Source organism: Odocoileus virginianus, chromosome 6 (assembly GCF_023699985.2).
Source record: "Odocoileus virginianus isolate 20LAN1187 ecotype Illinois chromosome 6, Ovbor_1.2, whole genome shotgun sequence".
In the NCBI taxonomy this organism is placed as follows: domain Eukaryota; kingdom Metazoa; phylum Chordata; class Mammalia; order Artiodactyla; family Cervidae; genus Odocoileus; species Odocoileus virginianus.
This window is the reverse complement of record NC_069679.1, coordinates 8,405,919-8,426,511: the sequence shown is the minus strand read 5'-3', so window position 1 is coordinate 8,426,511 and position 20,593 is coordinate 8,405,919. Positions and strand designations below refer to the sequence as shown.

Here is a 20,593-nt window from a genome sequence, read left to right as displayed (position 1 = left end):
TTACAAACCCCTTTTCCCTATATGGGATGGGATGGACATTTGCATCATTTGCAAATAAACACTTTGAAAACAACTCCCAAATAAGTTTTCTAAAGCCACTAATCTTACTATAACATAATAGTAATTGAGGATATTGCAAGAGAAAATAAAATACCCTACTTAGATATAAGTTCAAACCAGCTTATACCAAAAGGACTCTAAAAAACATCAAGAATATATGTACTTTTCCTTTGTAAAAAGAAAAGAACAGTGTGAAATTGGGGCTTTTACAACTTTTTCATCATTATCATTAAGTATTTCATGAATAAATCTTCAAAGAGTTTCTTTTTCCTTTTCTTCAATCAACTCCAAGTGATTTGCATTTGAGTTTACAGGTCTAGGGAGTACCTCACAAAGCAAGCTCACAAATATTCTTCCCGTTCTATTTTTAATAAATCAGAACTAAAAAATTCCCAAAGAGCAAAAGCATTTTTAATTATTTTCATTGCCTTTAGCTAAACAGCACACAAACAACAGAAACTCATTTATTTTGAGCTGTGTATATCACAACAGGGCAATTCAAATGCACAGTCAGACATCATATTTACATATTTCAAAGGGAACAAATCTCTTTTATTATTCTATAAATTTGATATATAGATGAGTTGTCATTAAGAAGTTTTACTTTTTAGAGTAAAAACCTACCTAAAATATAAGCATTACTGTTCCAGAATAATTGTAAAGGTATTGTTTCTTAGGTCAAACAGAAATCCATAAAACTATTATAATTATGGATTAAGAGAGTAGTTTTTCCTACAATCTGAATTTTGAAAGCATAAGTCAATTTAAAATGAACTGCTATAGTTGCTGAAACTAAAAAAGGGGATATGGAAAGAAAAATTTTAAATTGGCCCATTAAATTAAGAGGTACAAGGAGCAAAACATGATTAGTATTTTGTAATAATATAAAGATCACCTGAACTATGAAATTCAAAACTAGTTCTATAAATAAGAACATCAAGATTTATATTGTAGTGCTTATTTATACAAATAAATGCTTCATCTAAATGTTAAACGATACAAACATCATATATATTAACACAACTGTAAACATTTTTTAAATGAGAATGCATAAAAAACAAGACCCCTTCCAGTGATTTAAATGGAAAATGAAGCTTATGCACATTCCTGAATTTCTCATATTCTCTAAACTGGTATTTTATAATGGAACGGGGTGGCAAGAAATCACATCAAAGGAGAGGGTGGATAAATAGGTGTTTGGAAGAAAGAGGGTATGATACGTATACAACTTAAAAAAAACTGTCTTCTCGCCCTCCACTAACCTGGACTGTGAACCATTTTTCTAAATGTTAAAAAATACCACATTCCTTTACACCATAGTCTATTATAACACCTGATTAATTTAAGAATCCATCCCAGGTCCCTCCAGCCAATAACTTTTATTGTACAAAAAATTTAACATTAAATCTACCACCTTAACCATCTTAAAGTGTACAATTCAATAATACTATGTTCACACTACTGTATGACACATCTCTAGAACTTTTTAATCTAGCACCACTGAAACCCTCCACCCAGCCCGTAGTAACTGTCTTTCTATTTTCTGTTTCCATGATTTTGACTACTTTAGATACCTCATGAGTGGAAGCATATGGTATTTATGCTTTTGTGACTAGTTTATTTTGCTTATTGTAATATTATCAAGGCTTATCCACCTTGTAGCATATGACAGGATTTCCTTCTTTTTTTCATGTTGCATACATAATATATCATATTTTATTTGTTCACCTCTTGATGGACATTTGGGTTGCCTCCACCTCTTGGCTACTGTGAATAACGTTGTGATGAATGTGGTTATGCAAATTATTTCTTCGAGATCTTACTTTGAACTCTTGTAGATATATGAATTGATGGCTCACACACTCAATTTATTTTTAACTTTTTGAGGTACCTCCATACGGTTTTCCATAACGGCTACAGCACTTTCTATCCCCATCAAGAGCGCACCAGCTCCCAGTGTCTGTGGCCCCTTACTGACACTCGTTATCCTCTGCCTTTTTGGTTGGAGCTAACCTGATGGGCATGAAGTGATTATCTCATATGTGCTTTTGATATGCATTTCCTTAATGATGAGCAGTGCTGAACATCTTTCCCTGGGCTGCTGGCCATCTATATATCTTCTTTGGAGAAAGGTCTATTTAAGTCCTTTGCCTATTTTTAATCAGGTTTTGGGTTTTTTTTTTTTTTGCTGTTCGGTTGCAGAAGTTCCTTATATATTCTGGATATTTACCCCTTCTCAGGTACAAAATTCTCAATTATTTTCTCCCATTCCCTAAGCTGTTTTTTCACTCTGTTAATAGTTTCCTTTGATAAGCAGAAGTTTTTAAGTTTGGTGCAGTCCTGTTGGTCTGTTTTTGCTTTTGTCACTTGTGATTTTAGTGTGATATCCAAGTACCTGCCAAATTCAACTGAAGCTTTCCCCCCATGTTTCTTCTGGGAATGTAACAATTAAAGGTATTATGGTTTAGATATTAAATCTATGCTGAGTTAATTTTGAGGGTCCAACTTCATTATTTTGCATGTGAATATCCAGTTTTCCCAATGCCATTTGTTTAGAGACTATCTTTTTCCCATCATGCAGCACTGGCATTCCTAGGCATTTGATCATATATGCTGCAAAAATCTGTTTTGGGCCACTGGTCTATATTATCTATTAATATCATTATGTCGATACTATACCCTCTTAATTACTATTGCTTTCTAGCATGTTTTGAAATCAGGGAATGGAAGAGCTCAAACTCTGTTTTCATTAAAATTGCTTTGGTTACTTGGAGTCCCTTGAGATTTCATAAAAATTTTAGGATTTTTTTTTTTTTTTAATTTCTGCAAAACATGCCAGTGGGACTTGATAAGAACAACAATGAATCTGTAGATCACTTTGGTACTATGGACATTTTAACAATGTTAAGTTTTCTAGTCCATAATTATAGGATGTCTCATTTATTTCTATATTCTCTGAATTTTTGCAATGTTTTATAGTTTTCAATCTCCTTGGTTGAGTTTATTCCTAAATATTTTATCCTTTTTGATGCTATAGTAAATGGGAGGAGGCTCAGACGGTAAAGTGTCTGCCTACAATGCGGGAGACCCAGGTTTGATCCCTGGGTCGGGAAGATCCCCTGGAGAAGCAATGGCAACCCACTCCAGTACTCTTGCCTGGAAAATCCCATGGAGGGAAGAGCCTGGTGGGCTACAGCCCATGGGGGTCATAAAGAGTCAGATACGACTGAGCTACTTCACTTTCTTTCTTTCTTTCTTTCTTAGTTTCCTTTTCAGTTTGGTCACTTAGCTCCTATTCAGAAAGACAAATTAACTTTTTAAAATTTTTTTATTTATTTTTGGCTGTGCTGGATCTTTGTTGCTGTATGGACTTTCTCTAGCTGGGGCGAGTGGGGGCTACTCTTCGCTGCAGCATGTGGGATTTTCATTGCTGTTGCTTCTCTTATGGAGCACTGGCTCTAGGGCACGCAGGCTTCAGTAGTTGTGGCTCCAGGCGCTAGAGCACAGGCTCAATAGCTGTGGCACACGGGCTGAGTTGCTCTGAAAAGCATGTAGGATCTTCCTGGATCAGGAATCCAATCCGTGTCCCCTACATTGGTGTCCCCTACATTGGTAGGTGGATTCTTTCCACTGAGCCACCAGGGAAGCCCAAAAGGCCACTAACGTTTGACTGCTACTTTGTGCTGATTTTGACTGTAACTTTGTTCGTTCTAACAAGTTTTTTGTTTGTTTGAGGAATCTTAAGGGGAGTTTTCTATATAAAAGATCATGTCATCAGAAAACAGAAGTTATTTTACTTCTTCCTTTCCAATCTACCACCAGCCCAAATGTTCTGGCTAGAACTTCCAGTACTATGTTGAACAGCAGTGGTGCAAATGGGTATCCTTGTCCTGTTCCTTACCTTGGAGGAACAGCTTTCAAGTCTTTCCACATTGAGTATAATGCTCATTGTGGGCTTTTCATATATGGCTTTTAATATGTTGAGGAAGCATCCTTCTATTTCTAGTTTGCTGAGTATTTTTATCATGGAAGGGTGTTGAATTTTATTAAATGCTTTTGTAAGTTTTTTCTATATTGATTGAGATGTGGGTTTTGTTCTCCATTTTGTTAATGTGCTCTATTACAATGATTTATTTTTGTATGCTGAACCAGTCTTACAATTTCAGCTATGAATTCCACTTGGTCTGGTAATGTGATTATTCTAAAGCACTGGTGAAATCAGTTTGCTAGAATTTTGTTCAAAGTTTTTGCATCATTATTCATCAGGGATACTGGTATGCAGTTTTCTAATTTGTTTGTTTATTTTGTCTTGTCTTGTGTCTTTGTGTGGTTTTTGGGATCAGTAACACTATCCTCAAAGAATGAGTTTGGGAGTGTTCTTCTTTAATTCTTTCTAAGAGTTTGAAAAGGCTTGGTGTTAATTCTTTAAATGTTTGGTAGGATTCTCCACTGAAGCCAAGGGGTCCTAGCCTTTTCTTTGTTGGGAGGTTTTTCATTGCTGCTTCAATCTCCTCACTAGTTAGAAGTCTGTTCAGATTTCTTATTTCTCCATGATTCAATCTTGGTAGATTATATGCTTGCAGGAATTTATCTACTTCTTCTAGGTTATCTAATTTGTTGGCATAACAGTCTCATAATCCTTTTAATTTCTGTGACATCTGTTATAATGTCTCTTCTTTCATTTCTAATTTTACCTATCTGAATCTTTCCTCTTTTTTCTTAGTTTAGTTAACTAAGGGCTTGTCAATCTTGTTGATCTTTCAAAAACCAACTCTTAGTCTCGTGACTTTTTTTTGGATTGTTTTTCGAGTCTCTATTTCATTTATCTCTTTTCTAATCTTTATTCTTTCCGTGTGCTGACTTTGGCTTTAGTTTTCTAGTTCCTTGAGGGACAAGATTAGGTTGTTGATTTGAGTTCTTTCTTAACGTAAGCATTTCCTGCTATAAACTTTCCTCTTCCTACTATTTCTGCTGCATCTTGTGAATTTTTGTATACTGTATTTTTATTTTCATTTGTCTTCAAATATTTTCTAAATTCCCTGTGACCTCTTCTTTGATTCATCGGTTGAGAATGTATTATTAACTTTCCACGTGCTTGTGGATTTTCCTGTTTTCTTCCTATTACTGATTTCTAGTTTCATCACATTGTGATCAAAGAAGATATTTTATATGATTTTAATCTTACATTTGTTAGGACTTGTTTTGTAGCCTAACCCATGCTCTATCTTAGAGAATGTTCTGTGTGCCCTTGAGAAGAATGTGTATTCTGCTTTGTTGGGTGCAGCATATCTGTTAGGTCCAACTGGTATACAGTGTTGATTAAGCTCTTTGCTTACTTACTGATCTTCTGTCTGGTTGTCCTATCAATAACCAAAAGTGGGGTATCAAAGTCTACTACTATTAATATTATTGTGTTGCTGTCTATTTCTCCCTTCAGTCCTGTCAACTACTGAATCATAAACGTGGGAAAGAATTTAAAATAATTATACAGGGACTCCCCTGGCAGTCCAGGGGTTAGGACTCTGCCTTTCCAATGCAGAGGGCATGGGTTTGATCCCTGGTTGGGGAACTAAGACCCCATATGCCACGTGGCATGGCAAAAAGAAAAAAAAAATACCCCGAAACCCAAACAAACAAAAATCCTGGAGTCAAAATATTTTCCCTATAAAAATGACTGGCCACAGTAAGGGAAAAAAAGATAGAAGGATATATACAAAATGATAGGTTCAGTGGTTTTTCTTAATTTCACTATACTGTTTCTGTAATTTATAGATGCTTAATAGTGAACAGAAGTTCTCTTAACAAAAGTTTTTTTTTTAAGCTATGCAAAACATTATATTATAAACTAATTCTTGAGCTACTGACTTTTTCATTACTTTTTGTGTTGAGGTGTGTTTTTCACACTTGTGTTCAGGCTTTATAAATTATAAGAGACTAAGATATAAGACAAAAACTCTTTATTTAAATTTTTTGTTTTTTTTAAGAATAAATTCATCTTAGATTAGTAGGATTTCAGTATTAAAAGCCTTCAATATCAGACTTGCCTGAACAATCCCAGCAAATGAGGAAATAGCTGCGTCCTCTTATTTTTCATATTTTCTCCCCAAATGAAATATGATTCATCACAGAACAAAAGGCAATCAAAATGTAACTTACTTTTAGTTTTTCATGTATTTTTGTATGAAAGCATCATTCAACTACCATTCCTACTATTGGTGGACCTAACATCACATTAGTTAAGAAACAAACCTTAACAACATGTTTTTGGAAATATTTTCACTACCAGTTTTCACTTAGGCATTATATTTATTTTATAGAAATGAATGAAACTGATCTCATTTTCTGGTTTAAAAATATGTCTAGTTGATTTTTATATGCATACCAATTCAATTATTCAGGTTAAACAATAGTTTTTAATTCTTGTTATAGTCATTGTTGGCAAAGGGATTAAGTTAAATGTATAAGTAATCATGGACAGATTTTTATTCAGAAGCATACTATTTAATAAAATGAAATTTCAATAAATACACTGAAATGTTAACATGCCTTATTTGGAGATTTTACACTTAAGTCTGAGAGACAATCATCTAATAACCATAATCAATATTTAAATATAACTAAGAGTAGAACTATGGTGTTGGAGAAGACTCTTGAGAGTCCCTTGGACTGCAAGGAGATCCACCCAGTCCATCCTAAAGGAGATCAGTCTTGGGTGTTCATTGGAAGGACTGATGCTGAAGCTGAAACTCCAGTACTTTGGCCACCTCATGCGAAGAGTTAACTCATTGGAAAAGACCCTGATGCTGGGACGGATTGCGGGCAGGAGGAGAAGGGGACGACAGAGGATGAGATGGTTGGACGGCATCACCAACTTGATGGACATGGGTTTGAGTAAACCCTGGGAGTTGGTTATGAAGAGGGAGGCCTGGCGTGCTGCGATTCATGGGGTCTCAGAGAGTTGGACATGACTGAGCGACTGAACTGAACTGAAGAGTTCAGTTTTATAGACATAAATTTGTTTAGATTTCAAATCCTAAGACTACATAATATCTTTTACTTTTCATAAACTCTTAAAAAGTGGGTATAAATTTGTTTAGATTTCAAATCCTAAGACTACATAATATCTTTTACTTTTCATAAACTCTTAAAAAGTGGGTATGTTTCAAGGTAACAGAATTTGTTAAATACTGGAAATACTTAATAAAAAAAAGAAAATGTGTATTAAACCTCCTGGAGAGCAAATATTAGTTAGCACTTACTGGACATAGTAGAGAAACCCTCAGGCTGGTTGTAGCTATTTCACTGTCTGGATCCGCAGTCAACTTCTCTTTAACTGACATTCATCAAAGAAAAAGCAAACAAAAGAAGTTTATTAGAGACATATCATTGATGCAACATAAGAAAAAGAATGAGGGACTTAAAAAAATGATACTAAAGAATAATCTGCTCAATTATCTTCCAATCAACTGAATGGAAAAACAATTTTATAGTTTATAATCTCTACAATAAGCAAAGGAAGGAAAATGACCGTATACCTATCTATAGACTGACTACATTTCCTGTAAGCTTCCTATTTCTCACCAACAAAACAAAAGTTGCACTGCACTAACATAAAGGAAATTTATATAAGCAGGTTAACACAGTCACTGATGGCAGACCCTTCTTTTATAACGCTAAGAAACTAGGTAAATATTTTCTTTCTTTTCAACTATGACAATTTTATTTTTAAAAAATTAATAAAAACTATAAAATTAACATGTATAAAACTTTTACAAAGCTCAGATAATAAAAATATTTATTGTAAACATATTAATTCTAATTTCATATTGTAAGAAGAAAAAAGTTCAACTGCTTTTTAAAAAAACCATATAATTATTTGAGTTTTCTATTTATTTACCCATAACCTGATTAGTTACACTATCTTGGGCAAGTCAATCCTCTTCTCTGAGATTAATTTAACTTCTTGGAAAGTAACAACCCACACTATATAATCTCTAAGTCTTCTCAGTTCAAATTTCCTATGGTTCTTAAGAGAGGCAGCTCTGGTAATTTTACTTTTAAAGCTATTCTGTTACTCTTGGTCAGTCTAATACAACAAGGATCTTTATACTTCTCATCTGCAAACCAGAGACATTCAGGTTACTTCCAAAAACCCTAGAACTTCAATTAAACTTCAACACAGAAGTGAGACAGGATATACCTAAATGTAAAATTCAAATAATTTTCGAAACTCTTTCACAGTAACTTTAAAGTCTGTATAATGTAAGGGGGCCCAAGCGGAGTAGTTGTGGACATAGTTAATCACAGAATTTCAGACCTGAGGTACAAGTGATTGTGACCAGACAGTTGACTGATAGATGGGTAGAATCACAGATATGCATAGATACACAAAGAGAAGAAAAGGGAAAAGTACTTGTATAAAGAAGAAGAATTTCAGAATAGACGTCTATTGAACTAATAGCCATTTATAAGAATTAAGAATCCTGCCTTTATTAAACCTGATGAGCATATAGTCTGAATTTTTTCTGAAGTGGTCCAAATCTTAGATACTCTATACAACCGTCTCCATAAACTAGTGGATCTCAACTAAGATGCACATCAAAACTACCTACAGAACTTTCTAATTTATAATTGCCCACTGAATCAAAATGGAGCAGAGGGATACAAATGAGTAGTTTTTTATAAAAAGTTCCAGATGAGATTCTGATGACATACTAAAAAGTCATTTTATGGCCTGGAAATTCCAAAAATTTAAAGTCTACTTAGCTTGTAAGCTATCACATCTAACAAGGCATACAATCCATGGATTTTGTCTGGAAAATAGTTATCACATCACTTATGCTAATTAATTATATAAGTAAATTATGAAAAACATGCTTTTGCCATTATAGACCCAATCTTAATCCTTTCTTAAGATACATTTAATGAATACTATCTGCTTAAAGGTGACAACTGCCGTATGATAAATGTGATTACTAACCATTTTACAACCACCCTTCTTAATACCCACACAGCAAGACAAACAGCAATGGGAACAGTAACTGACTTTAGGTTTTGTCTGTACGAAGTTCAGTGTTAGTACTCTGAAAAGACATGAGAAAGGAGAGGCAACCTGAGGCAGTGGTTCAGAGCAAAGAATCTAGAGCCAGCCTAGGTTATAATTCAGCCTTAGTCACTTTTCTGTGCCTCAGTTTCATCATCTTGTAAATGAGAATAGTATTAGGAGCTCACAGCATTGTTTTAAGAATTAAATGAGTTACTACAAACAAATGCTTTAAAATAACATTATTCTCAATAAATATTAGCTATTGTGTGGAATGGGGAGGGAGGTGGGAGGGAGGTTCAGGAGGGAGGGAAAAAATATTAGCTATTGCAACAAAATATGATTTGTATGCTCATTTCTTTCAGAGGTGAAAGATTTTTCTGAAATTATTTTAGAATCAGTTTGTCACTCTCTCTTAAGAAAAGCTTTGATTTTTCACCTTTGCCATTATAGATTCAATCAATCCTTTCATGTAAAGATACTTTTTGAGGATCTTGATTGAATTGAATTTAACCTACAGATCAAAATGGAGAGAACTGACATCTCTCCAGTAACAATACTGAGTGTTCTGATCCATTAACATGATGTATCTCTCTGTTATTCAGGTCTTATTTTAGTTACTCTTACCAACGTTTTATAGTTTTCAGCATACCAATCTTGCACGTATTTTGCATAATATATCCCTAAGTACTTCATTTTTTTGATGTTACAATTTTTATAAACTGATCATATAAATTCGCACATTAGCTCAAGTAGCTTTTTTTTTTTTTTTGGTAGATTCTTTGGGATTTTTTTCCCTACACAATGATGTCATCTTCAAATAAAGACAATAACTATTATTCATTTCTAATCTGTTTCTTTTTTCTTGCATTACTGTGCTGGCTAGGATCTCAAGGGCAATGCTGAATAGACGTATTATGAAAGATATTTTTGCCTTATTTTCAATCTTAGGGGTGAAGTTTTTACCATTTAATATGATATTAGCTAAAGGCTTCTTATAAAATACCCTTTCATACATTAAACAACCCCCTTGTCTCTACTTTGCTGAATTTTATCATGAATGGATATTGAAAGTGACCAAAAGCTTTTACTGAATCTATGGAGATGATCATATGATTTTTTTTTTTTTAGTTGGCTGAGAAGGTGAATTATATTGACAGATTTTTAAAAAATATTTAATGACCCTAATATTCCTGTATAAACTATTTGATCACTATGCATTAGCTTTTTATATACTATACTTAGTCAAAACAATTCTGAAAAAGAAAAGGTTGGAGGACTACCTGATTTCAAGAATTACTATCAAGCTTTAGTTAGTAAGACTGTGTCATTGGTATAAACGTAGACAAATAGGTCAATGGAAGATAATAAGGGAGTCCAGAAATAAATTTATATATCTATCATCAATTGGTTTTTGGCAAAGGTGCCAAGGTAATTAAATGGAGGAAAAATTAATATTTTTGACAAATGTTATGGAACTGGGTATCTATATGGGGAGAAAATGAACCTATAAGTTTACCTTGTATCACATGTAAAAATTAATTTCTGATAAATTGTAGGGACTTCCCTGGTGATCCAGCGGTTAAGAATCCACCTGCTAACGCAGGGGGCCTGGGTTTGATCCCTGGTCCGGGAAGAGCCCACATGTGGAGTAACTGAGCCTGTGTGCCATGAGTCTCTGCTCTACAACAGGAGAAGCCACTGCAGTGAGAAGCCCGTGCACTGCAACGAGAGAGCAGCCCCCGCTTGCTGCAACTACAAAAAGCCTGCGTGCAGTAACAAAGACCAAGCAGAGCCAAAATTACTGTAAAATAAATTGCAGACCTAAACTGAAAACTAAAACAATAAAACTTCTAGAAGTAAAATGTTTGTGATCTTGGATTTGGCAAAGATTTCATAGTATACAAAAAGTATAAACTATAAAAGAAATGGGAAAAATTTGAAGAGACATTTCATCAAAGAAGCTGGAAGGATGGCAAATAGGCACATGAAAAGATGTTTAACATCATCAGTCATTAGAAAAGTGCACATTAAAACCACAAATGACATATCACCTACAGAGTAATCAGAACAGCAAAATCAAAGCAGCCTGACAATACCTACTGCTAGTGAGAATTGGGAAAAACTCAAAATCTCAAATCTTATTGGAAAGAATGCAAAAATGGAATATGCACTTCATAAGAAACTGCCAATCTCTTTTCCATACATTTATCATGTGATCCAGCAATCCTAATCCTGAGTACTTACCCAACAGGAATGAAAATGTATGTTCACAAAACTGAGATATTCATACGCAAAATGTAAATGTTTCCAGCAACTTTATTTTTAACGAAAACCTGGGAACAATCTAAATGTCCATCAATTGACAAATGGATAAACAAATTACAGTACCAAGAAATGGAACATTACTCAGTAATAAAGAGCTCAAACTACACAAATGAGCCTAAAAGGATTATACTATGTGAAAGAAATCAGAAATGAAAGGCAGGGGGTGGGATGAATTGGGATTAACATATATATACTATTGATATTATAAATAAAATAGAGAATTAATGAGAATCAATTGCATAGCTCAGAGAACTCTACTCAATGCTCTGTAATGATCTAAATAGGAAAGAAATTAAAAAAAGGGGGGTGTATGTACATGTAAAACTGTTTCACTTCGTTGTACACTAGAAACTAATTCAACACTGTAAAGCAATTATACTTCAATAAAGTGTGTGTGTGTTAGTCACTTAGTCGTGTCTGACTCTTTGCAACCCCATGGACTGTAGCCCACCAGGCTCCTCTGCCCCTGCGACTCTCCAAGAAAGAATACTAGACTGGGCTGCCATGCCCTTTTCCAGGGGATCTTCCTGACCCAGGGATCGAACCCAGGTCTCTCACATGGCAGGCAGATTCTTTACCATCTGAGCAACCAGGGAAGCCTTCAGTAAAAAAAAAAAAAAAAAAAAAAGAGCTACATGTTGTGGGATTTCAAATATCTGAAATTCTGGAAAAGGAAAAACTATACAGACAGAAATCATATTCATAGTTATGGGAACCAGGGGACAAGAAATGAGAGGAAGTGTGAAGGTCCACAGAGGAACTTTCTGGGGTGAAGAAAGTTACATGTTTTCATTGTAACATGTGGTTCATGATTGCATATAACTGTCAAACTCAGAATGTACACTTAAAAACGTGAATTTTTACTGCTTGTAAACTTCAATAAGCACAACCAAAGAGCTGAAGAAGAAAGGTAGGGGATGGGAATCATTATGTTAAATTTCAGAAGAAAGTATGAAGGATAGACAAAGTAAGTAAAGTATTCATCCTCTGTGGCCATTTGAGTGAAAAATAAAAACAAGACATGATATTTATCCTGCTGCATCAACCAACATGTGATAAGTCTTCCAGGAATTCAAGTTTTCTTGTGTCACTGTGAGCTGCAGCAGTATATTACTTTATGACCCATAACAAAGTTACAGTTAGCCACATTTAAAATTAATCTTTGAAAATCCCTGTTGTCCTGTGCTATGAGAGTTGGCCACTAGTCACATGTGGTTATACTTAAATTTAACCAAATTTAAAATTCGGTTTCTCAGTTGCACTACCACATTTCAAGTGCTCAACAGACACATGGTGCTGGTGGCTACCACACGGGACAGGACAGTGCTGATACAGAACATTTCCATCATCACAGATGGTTCCATTAGTGCTGTTCTGGATTAAAAAAAATTTCTATGCTTTTTAGAATTTTAAGGCTGGAAACAACTGAACATATTAAGAACAACATGTTCATTTTATAAACAAAGAAAACAAGAGGCACAGAGATGTGATCTTTCACTCAAGATCTCTTCTCATCAGTTTACTTAACAGAAGTCTTAGGGTCTTCTATGTGCCAGACCCTGAGCTACGCATTGGGAATTCAAAGAAAAATAAGATTAAATTCCTGCCTAAAGGAATTCATAGTCTAGATGGGAGCAAAGATACTTAGTTGAGAGTATCTCTAATGCATTGTAATGGACTAGCTGAAACTCAATGCAACAACTCTGGGGGTTCTGAGCATGCAGGCTAACTAGAATTAGTCAAAGGAGGTAACAGGGAAGTTTGAGTCAGAGAACAATACTGACACAGCATTGAGGAAAATAAAAGAATTCATTATTTCTGGAATATAAAGAATGAGAGAGGAGTGAATACACATGACATCAGAAAGTAATAAACAGATGCCACACCATGAAAAGCTGTATGTTTAAGTCATCCTAACAAAGTTGGTTTTTTTTTTAATTTTTAAATTTTTATTTATTTTTGGCTGTGCTCAGTCTTTGTTGCTGCACCGGCTTTTCTTTAGTTGTGGTGTGTGGGCTTCTCATCGTGAAGGCTTCTCTTGCTCAGCACAGGCTCTAGGTAATGCAGGCTTCAGTAGCTGTGGCGTCCAGGCTTAGCTGCCCCACGGCATGTGGGGTCCTCCCACATGGGATCAGGCTTTGAACCCATGTCTCCTGCATTGGCAGGTGGATTCTTTACCACTGAGCCAGGAGGGGAGCCCTCAAAGTTAGTTTTTATTCCATTGGTGTTAGCCAGCCATGGATTGCAAAAAAATAGGTAAGGTTAGGTCATATTAGTCATTTAGGTTGCTATCAGAAGAGAGACAGGAAAAGGGGGGCTAAGAAAGGAGAGCAATATATAATTCAAGAATAGGTTTTTGAAATAAACTTAGGATATAAGAGCTTAAATGAGGTCAGTGATGGTAGGGAGAGAAAATTTGGCAAGAGTTGAGAAATATTTAGGGTTTATGTCTGATAGAACTTGTGAGTTTTCACTCCTTGAATTAGAGGAAACAGTATTATGTTTCAGTGAAGACAGCTACGTATATCTACATTTGAAATTCAGGAGAAGGTCTGGAATGAAATATTTATTTGGGAGTTGGTGCTAACTTAAACCACAAAGGTAAATGTGATAATCTCTAGCGAAAGTATGTATAGAAGCGGACCAAGGACAAAAACCCAGGGAAAACAAACATGCAAGATGCTTCCCTTAAGAGAATCCACTGAAGGCAAGTGACTGAGAAGAGAGACAAGAATTTCAAGGGGAAAGTTGTTAGCACGAAATGTAGCAAAAATACCTAAGTTATAAGCTGAAAAAACAAACTTTAAATTCTGCAATCAGATGGTCACTTGTGATATCTGCAAGAGTAGTTTCAGTGGAATGATGGGAGTTAAAAGCACACAATGGTTTGCAGTGAGGAGGTAGAAAGGGAAGTGTAGACTAGTCTTTGAGGAAACTAGGATGAGAATAGGAGGAACACAGGTTCCTAGAGAGTACCTTGCTTTTGTATTATTTAAAGGATGAAAAAGACCTGACAGTGAAGGTTGACAAAAGAGCCTGTGGAGAGGAAGGAACTGAAAATACAGGACAGAGAGCAGATAAGTGAGCAAGACAGGCCTCATAATACTGTTTCTGAGCATCTCCATCTGAATGCCTCACAGATATCTAAAATACCAAAAGTCCAAGGATGGACTCTGATCTTGCTCCTGCAACCTGATCTTTTCAACACTGTTTTCCATTTGAGTAAATGGCACTACCATGTAAGCTAGTGCCTAGTAAGAAACCCAGAATTCCTTCTTCTTTTTCTTTGCTCCCCACACATAATCACCATTCTCCCTTTCAACATCTCTCAAAATATCAACTCCTATCTTCATCATTACTACTCAGTTCAAGACAACATCTCTGTACAATTGGGTTTCTAACTGGCTCACTTACATCAGCCTAGCTCCCCTTCAATTCAGTCTACTAAGTGATCTTTTCATTGCCCATATGCGGTCATATGCTCTGCTTAAAAGTCCTTTAAGGGTCTTCTGTCATTTATCTTTATATCACCTATAAGAACTCACTGCATGGCTATCTCCTTTCCTCCTTTGTTCTCTCCACTCCAACTCCACTAGCCTTGTCTCTTGATATATTCTCCTCCTATGTTGGGGCTTAATTCCTCCTCATCCTTATAATCTTGCCTTAAACATCACAGCACCAGAGAACTATGTTCTCCTGCTGTTACCTCCAGAGTTCCCTGTCTTTCTTCTTTAAGACACATGTCACAACTGTAATTCATTAGTGACTTGTGCAATCATTTAATTTTGTCTTTCCCATCAGACTGCAAACGTCTCAAGGATGCAAAAACAGTGTATGTTTTGCTATTATAATACCATGTTCTCCTGTGCCAGGAACACAGTAGACTCTTAAACAATTTCTTGAATGAGACAAATGAATCAATAGATTAATTTGGGGCATGAAAAGGGACGTTTCCTCCTGAGATTGAAGAGAATAAATAAGGATGAGTACGAATGAAGTTATGGTGACATTATGGAAGAAATGGACATTTTAGAGAAGTCATATCTTATAGCACCAATTTTCTTACACTGACAGTGTGTTGAAAGAGGGGGAATATTGTTTAAGTATGGCCAAGGTTTAAAATGTCTGCTCAGGGGAAAAAGAAGCGGAGACAGGAACCTGACCAAGAATTAGTAAAGGACTCTTTTGTGATAGTTATGAGGGGAAAACTCTACATGAAGGTAGAAACCACAATACAAAAACTACTAAAACAAATGTGAAAAGCCTAAATACTACTGACTTTAGTTCAGGAATAATGTCTGATTTATTTTTGCCAGTAGAATTTATTGATAAGAATAACTTACAATGAACATATTTGGAGGTAATTAGATCCTTCAAAATATCTGAGAAATCCACCAACATTTTCTTCTGTCAAGTTGTTTCACACAATCTTTTAATTACATAATTAATATGCTGGGAAAGTTACTTCTTTAGAGATAGCACAAAGGCAAACAATCTGTTCTTTAGTCAATTACGACAAATGTTTTATTGGTAGGATCCAATGAATGTTTTGTTGGTTCCCCAGGCCAATTAAGATAAGATAACAAAGTGTGACAAAAATTCTACCCAATCTCCAACTAGCCTCCACTTCCAGGATGCATCAGAGGTGAAACAAACAGCTTTTGAGTTAAGTAGCTTTTCCTGCTTAACAGCGGCTAACAGCAGTTTGTGCCAGTAAAGAAAGTAACCCTAGGCTCACCTTTCCACTCCCCCTCCAGATGGTGCTACAGCTACAAATGGAGAAGAGTTTACCGCCTGAACAAAGACAGCTTGCCTTATTACTGTTGTGCCATTTAATAACTTCATCAGCTTTTAGCTTTATTTCCTGGTATGACCTTTTCTACACAGGCTCCCATAATTTAATAATACTTTCTGACTAAATGAGAGTCTAATACCATGTGGCAAATACCAAGATTCTCAAGAGAATGACCCGGAATGGAGTGTGAAAAAAGAAAAATTCTTCTCTTCATGTTCCTTCCAAGCAGGTGTCGGTCCCTTCCCTACTTTCAGGGTCCCTCACTATCTCCTTGGCCTTGGCAAATGGTGCTTCTATTCCCTTAGACATCAACCAGACCTCCAGCTCTCCACTGTCTATCAAGGAATGCCTAAAGAGGCATTAGCCACCAGTGTGCTCCTCTTGACTCAGAATATTTGCATTTTTTAAAAGAGCCTCTTTAAATTAGAAAAATCCTTCAATGAACTCTTAAGGGTATACTGATATTCAGAGGTAGTGGGATCTGTTACTTTGGTATGAAAACAGGTTAGAACAAAAATAAACGCTATGCCACAAAGGGAAGCAAGAGGAAAGCTGGTCTTACTGCTTTAGTTTTTTTTCTATCAGAATGTTCCCAACTACAAATCTGATAGGGGCTCCATTAACCAACTCACATCAAGAATGTCCTTAATGGGTAGCCATCTAACCTTCATCTGTAAAAGTTTTGTTTTCCAAGTGCCCATTTCCAGATACCCGCAAATTCATTCATGAAGAATCTACTTCTTATAAAGAAGAGAATAAAGGAAGAGCTTAGTTTACTTCTTTGGAAAGGCTGTCAACCTCTGGGCTTAACCCTCACTGAGGGCAGAATAGTTTAGTTGCATCTTTCTACCTCTCAAGTTCAACAGAACAAAAAGAATGATCCTTTCTACCTAAGAATGCAGATTTTGGAGGAGTGTTAGATTATCATGTGGTATCATGTGATATCTTGTTACAGATGAGGAATGAGCAATTCAGAAGAGGTAGACTGACTTTCCAAGGCTACACAAAAGCAGAACTTATTTCATTATTTTATCTACCACCCTACTGACTTTCTTTTTACTTTGTTAATGCAGGGATGCTGTCATCACATATCCTTGGACGTTTTTCCTGGATAAACTTTTAATACACAATAATTGTTGTAAAATATATGCCAAGATTTTCTTTCCATCTTCTAAAATTCCTGAACATTTATTTTTATGAAGCTTTGGTAAAATATTCTGTGTTCATATACTGATGTTACAAAGTTAATTTTAAGATAAATAAAATATAAATTATACAATATAGGTCATGACAAAGATATTAAAACTTTTTTTTTGCCACACCATGCAGTATGTGAGATCTTAATTCCTCAACCATGCTACCTGTAGTGGAGGCATGGAGTCTTAACCACTTGACTGCCAAGGAATTCCGTAAAACTACTGTTAAGTCTTGAATCACTCTAGCTCACAACACAAGGTTTTCAGTGTTTTAATTCACAGTGACAACCTCTAGTAAAAAATAAATAAATAAATACACTAAAATTTCTTGAGTTGAAAAAACACTATTCTAATTTTTACCAAAACAGTTCAGCTGCATAAATAAAACAAGATTATCATACGTACTTAAAGCTCTAGAATGATCCGGGTTCCTTATTCCCTTTGCTCGTAACCTCTGAAGAAGAACTGTTGAGGACAACTGTTTTACAAGATACACTGCCATGGAATAGTTCTGGAAAAAAAAAAAAAAAAACAACGATGTAGAAAACAAACAACATATGTAAGTAAATAGGTACATCTACTTTAATCCCAAAATGATAAAGAAAATTAACACCTGTTAAAACACCTACTGTGTGCGAACACTATCTTAGGTGTTTTCATGAACAGTAATTCATTTAATCTTAACCAAAAAGCTGCGGAGGAAAGTGAAGTGCAGAGAAGTAAAAGAATTTGCCCTAATTTTGCAACTTTCAAGAGATAAAGCCAGATCTGTTATGCTTCTGTATTACCTGACTACCTATGCTTGAAGCTAACCATTTTAGGCACTTTTGTAAGAGAACATCATTAAACATAAATATAAACCAAGGCCAATAAGATGTCAAAGTCATCGTAAACCATATTTAGTAAGTAACGGTAGCTATTTAAAAAATTACAAATTAGCTTGGTAATTTATACCATTTAACCTCTCTCTATGCTTTAGTTATTGAAAAGATCCTGCTGGGGCTATTACCACAATAAGCAGAGGGAATACTGAAGAGTCAAAGAGAAGCCGCTGGTTTGGCAAGTGAACAGATGAATATCCATCACCAGCAGAGGGACTACCCAGAGATGGAAGCAGGAAAAGAGGAACAAAGAAAAAGCTCATCAACAGGGCAAAGGAAAGGGTACATGACTGGATAAGAGGAATAAAAGAGGGCTGAAGCTTATGAAGGGTAAGAGAGGTAAATGAGGAGGCCCACTTTCCACTTGGTATTGCAATCAAGAAGATCAAGAGACTGGGAAAGAAGCAAAAGGAAAAACAGTTATTGCCATTTTCAATTTATTAGCTATATAGAGCTTTGTATGCACTCTTAATGTATGCTATCCACTTCATTTAAACCTCAAAGAAGGCCTGTAAGAGATAGGTAGGGCAAGTACTTTTCTAAGTAAGGGATTGATGCAATGGAAGCACACAGAATATTTTTTAATTTAAAATTTAAAAATGTATGTAATCTGCTCATGATCATGTAACTGCTTGGTGACAAAGGTGGCACTAGAAATCAAGAGGAAAGAGTAGGGATATCAAGACAAAGGACTAATGGCCAAGGCCAGAGTGGTTCTCTATAGATCTTAATGTCACACACCATTTGATTTGACCCTCCTAACCTAGTCCAATGTACATCTCAACTTTCATTTACGTCCACTTTCTGGAAAACACATTGCCCTCTTTTGGCAAGAGGAGAATATATTCCATAATACTCTCTGGAAGGTCACATTTTCATTTACAGAAACTTACTGGTGCTCACATGTTATACATTTTCTGGGGGGAAAAGAAAAGTACCAAATAAGCTAATGTGAGAAGGATAAATTAGGAGTCTTGGATTAACATATACACACTTCTGCAATGCAGAAAACCCCGGTTCAATTCCTGGGTTGAGAAGATCCCCTGGAGAAGGGATAGACTACCCACTCCAGTATTCTTGGGCTTTCCTGGTAACTAAGACTATAAAGAATCTGCCTGCAAAGCGGGAGACCTGGGTTCAATCCCTGGGTTGGGAAGATCCCCTAGAGGAGGGCATGGCAAACCACTCCAGTATTCCTGCCTGGAGAATCCCCATGGACAGAGGAGCCTGGCGGGCTGCAGTCCATGATGTCACAAAGAGTTGGACATGACTAACAGCACATATATAAAATACATAATCAACAAGGACCTACTAAATAGCACAGGGAACTCTGTTCAAAACTCTGTAATAACATAAACGGAAAAGATCTGAAAAAGGATATATGTATATGTAAAACTGAATCACTCTGCTGTTCACCTGAAACTGACACAACACTGTAAATCAACTATACCTCAATATGAAATAAAAGTTAAATTTAAAAAAACTTAGAGCTAATTTACTTTCATCAGGGGTTTTCCTGGTGGCTCAGACAGTAAAGAATCCACCTGCAATGCAGGAGACCCAGGTTCAATCCCTGGGACAGGAAGATCCCCTGGAGAAGGGAATGGCTACTCACTCCAGTATTCTTGGCTGGAGAATTCCAAGGACAGAGGAGTATGGTGGGCTACAGTCCATGGGGTTGCAAAGAGTCAGACATGACTGAGCGACTAACACACATACACATGTACTTTCATTAATAAATCCCATAATTAAACATAATTATTTTTAGTAGTCTTTCTTTTGCCACTGTAAGCAGGCTTTTTCTCTAGCTGCAGCGAGTGGGGGCTACTCTCTAGTTGCAGTGCATGGGCTTCTCGTCGAGGTGGCTTCTCTTATTACGGAGCGTGGCTCTAGGGTGTGTGGGCTTTAGTAGTTGTGACTCCTGGGCTCCAGAGCACAGGCTCCATAGTTGTGCGCCACAGCGATCAAATCCATGTCTCCTGCATTGGCAGGTGGATTCTTTACCACTAAGCAACTAGGCAAGTCCCAAGTCTTCTAATTTATTAATGAGGAACAAATAAGTTAAAATTTGCCAAAATTTTAAACTGACAACAAACATACCAATCTAATATAAAACTAAAAAACTTATTTTAGAAAAAGAAAATCCTATTCATCTTTATTATTTGATGAATGCTTCAAGTATGACAGAAACTGAAGAAATGCTAATTAACACTGTGAAATCATATACTGACAGCTTGAATATTCAGAATCACCTAAGGTTTTATATAGATTTTTAAGGAGAGATCAAGTA

At 35.8% G+C, this 20,593-nt stretch overlaps 1 protein-coding gene across 2 annotated transcripts in view; it reads right to left on the bottom strand.

Moving 5' to 3' along the window:
- PIAS1 (protein inhibitor of activated STAT 1) overlaps window positions 1–20,593 on the bottom strand; it is a 124,684-nt gene that overhangs the window by 16,173 nt on the left and 87,918 nt on the right. For both annotated transcript variants that reach the window (XM_020910014.2, XM_020910015.2), the window contains exons 7-8: window positions 17,828–17,933; window positions 7,320–7,393 (exon numbers count right to left, since the gene is read on the bottom strand). In XM_020910014.2, coding sequence (XP_020765673.1) covers window positions 7,320–7,393; window positions 17,828–17,933 — 180 coding nt within the window. The remainder of the gene's footprint in view (window positions 1–7,319; window positions 7,394–17,827; window positions 17,934–20,593) is intronic.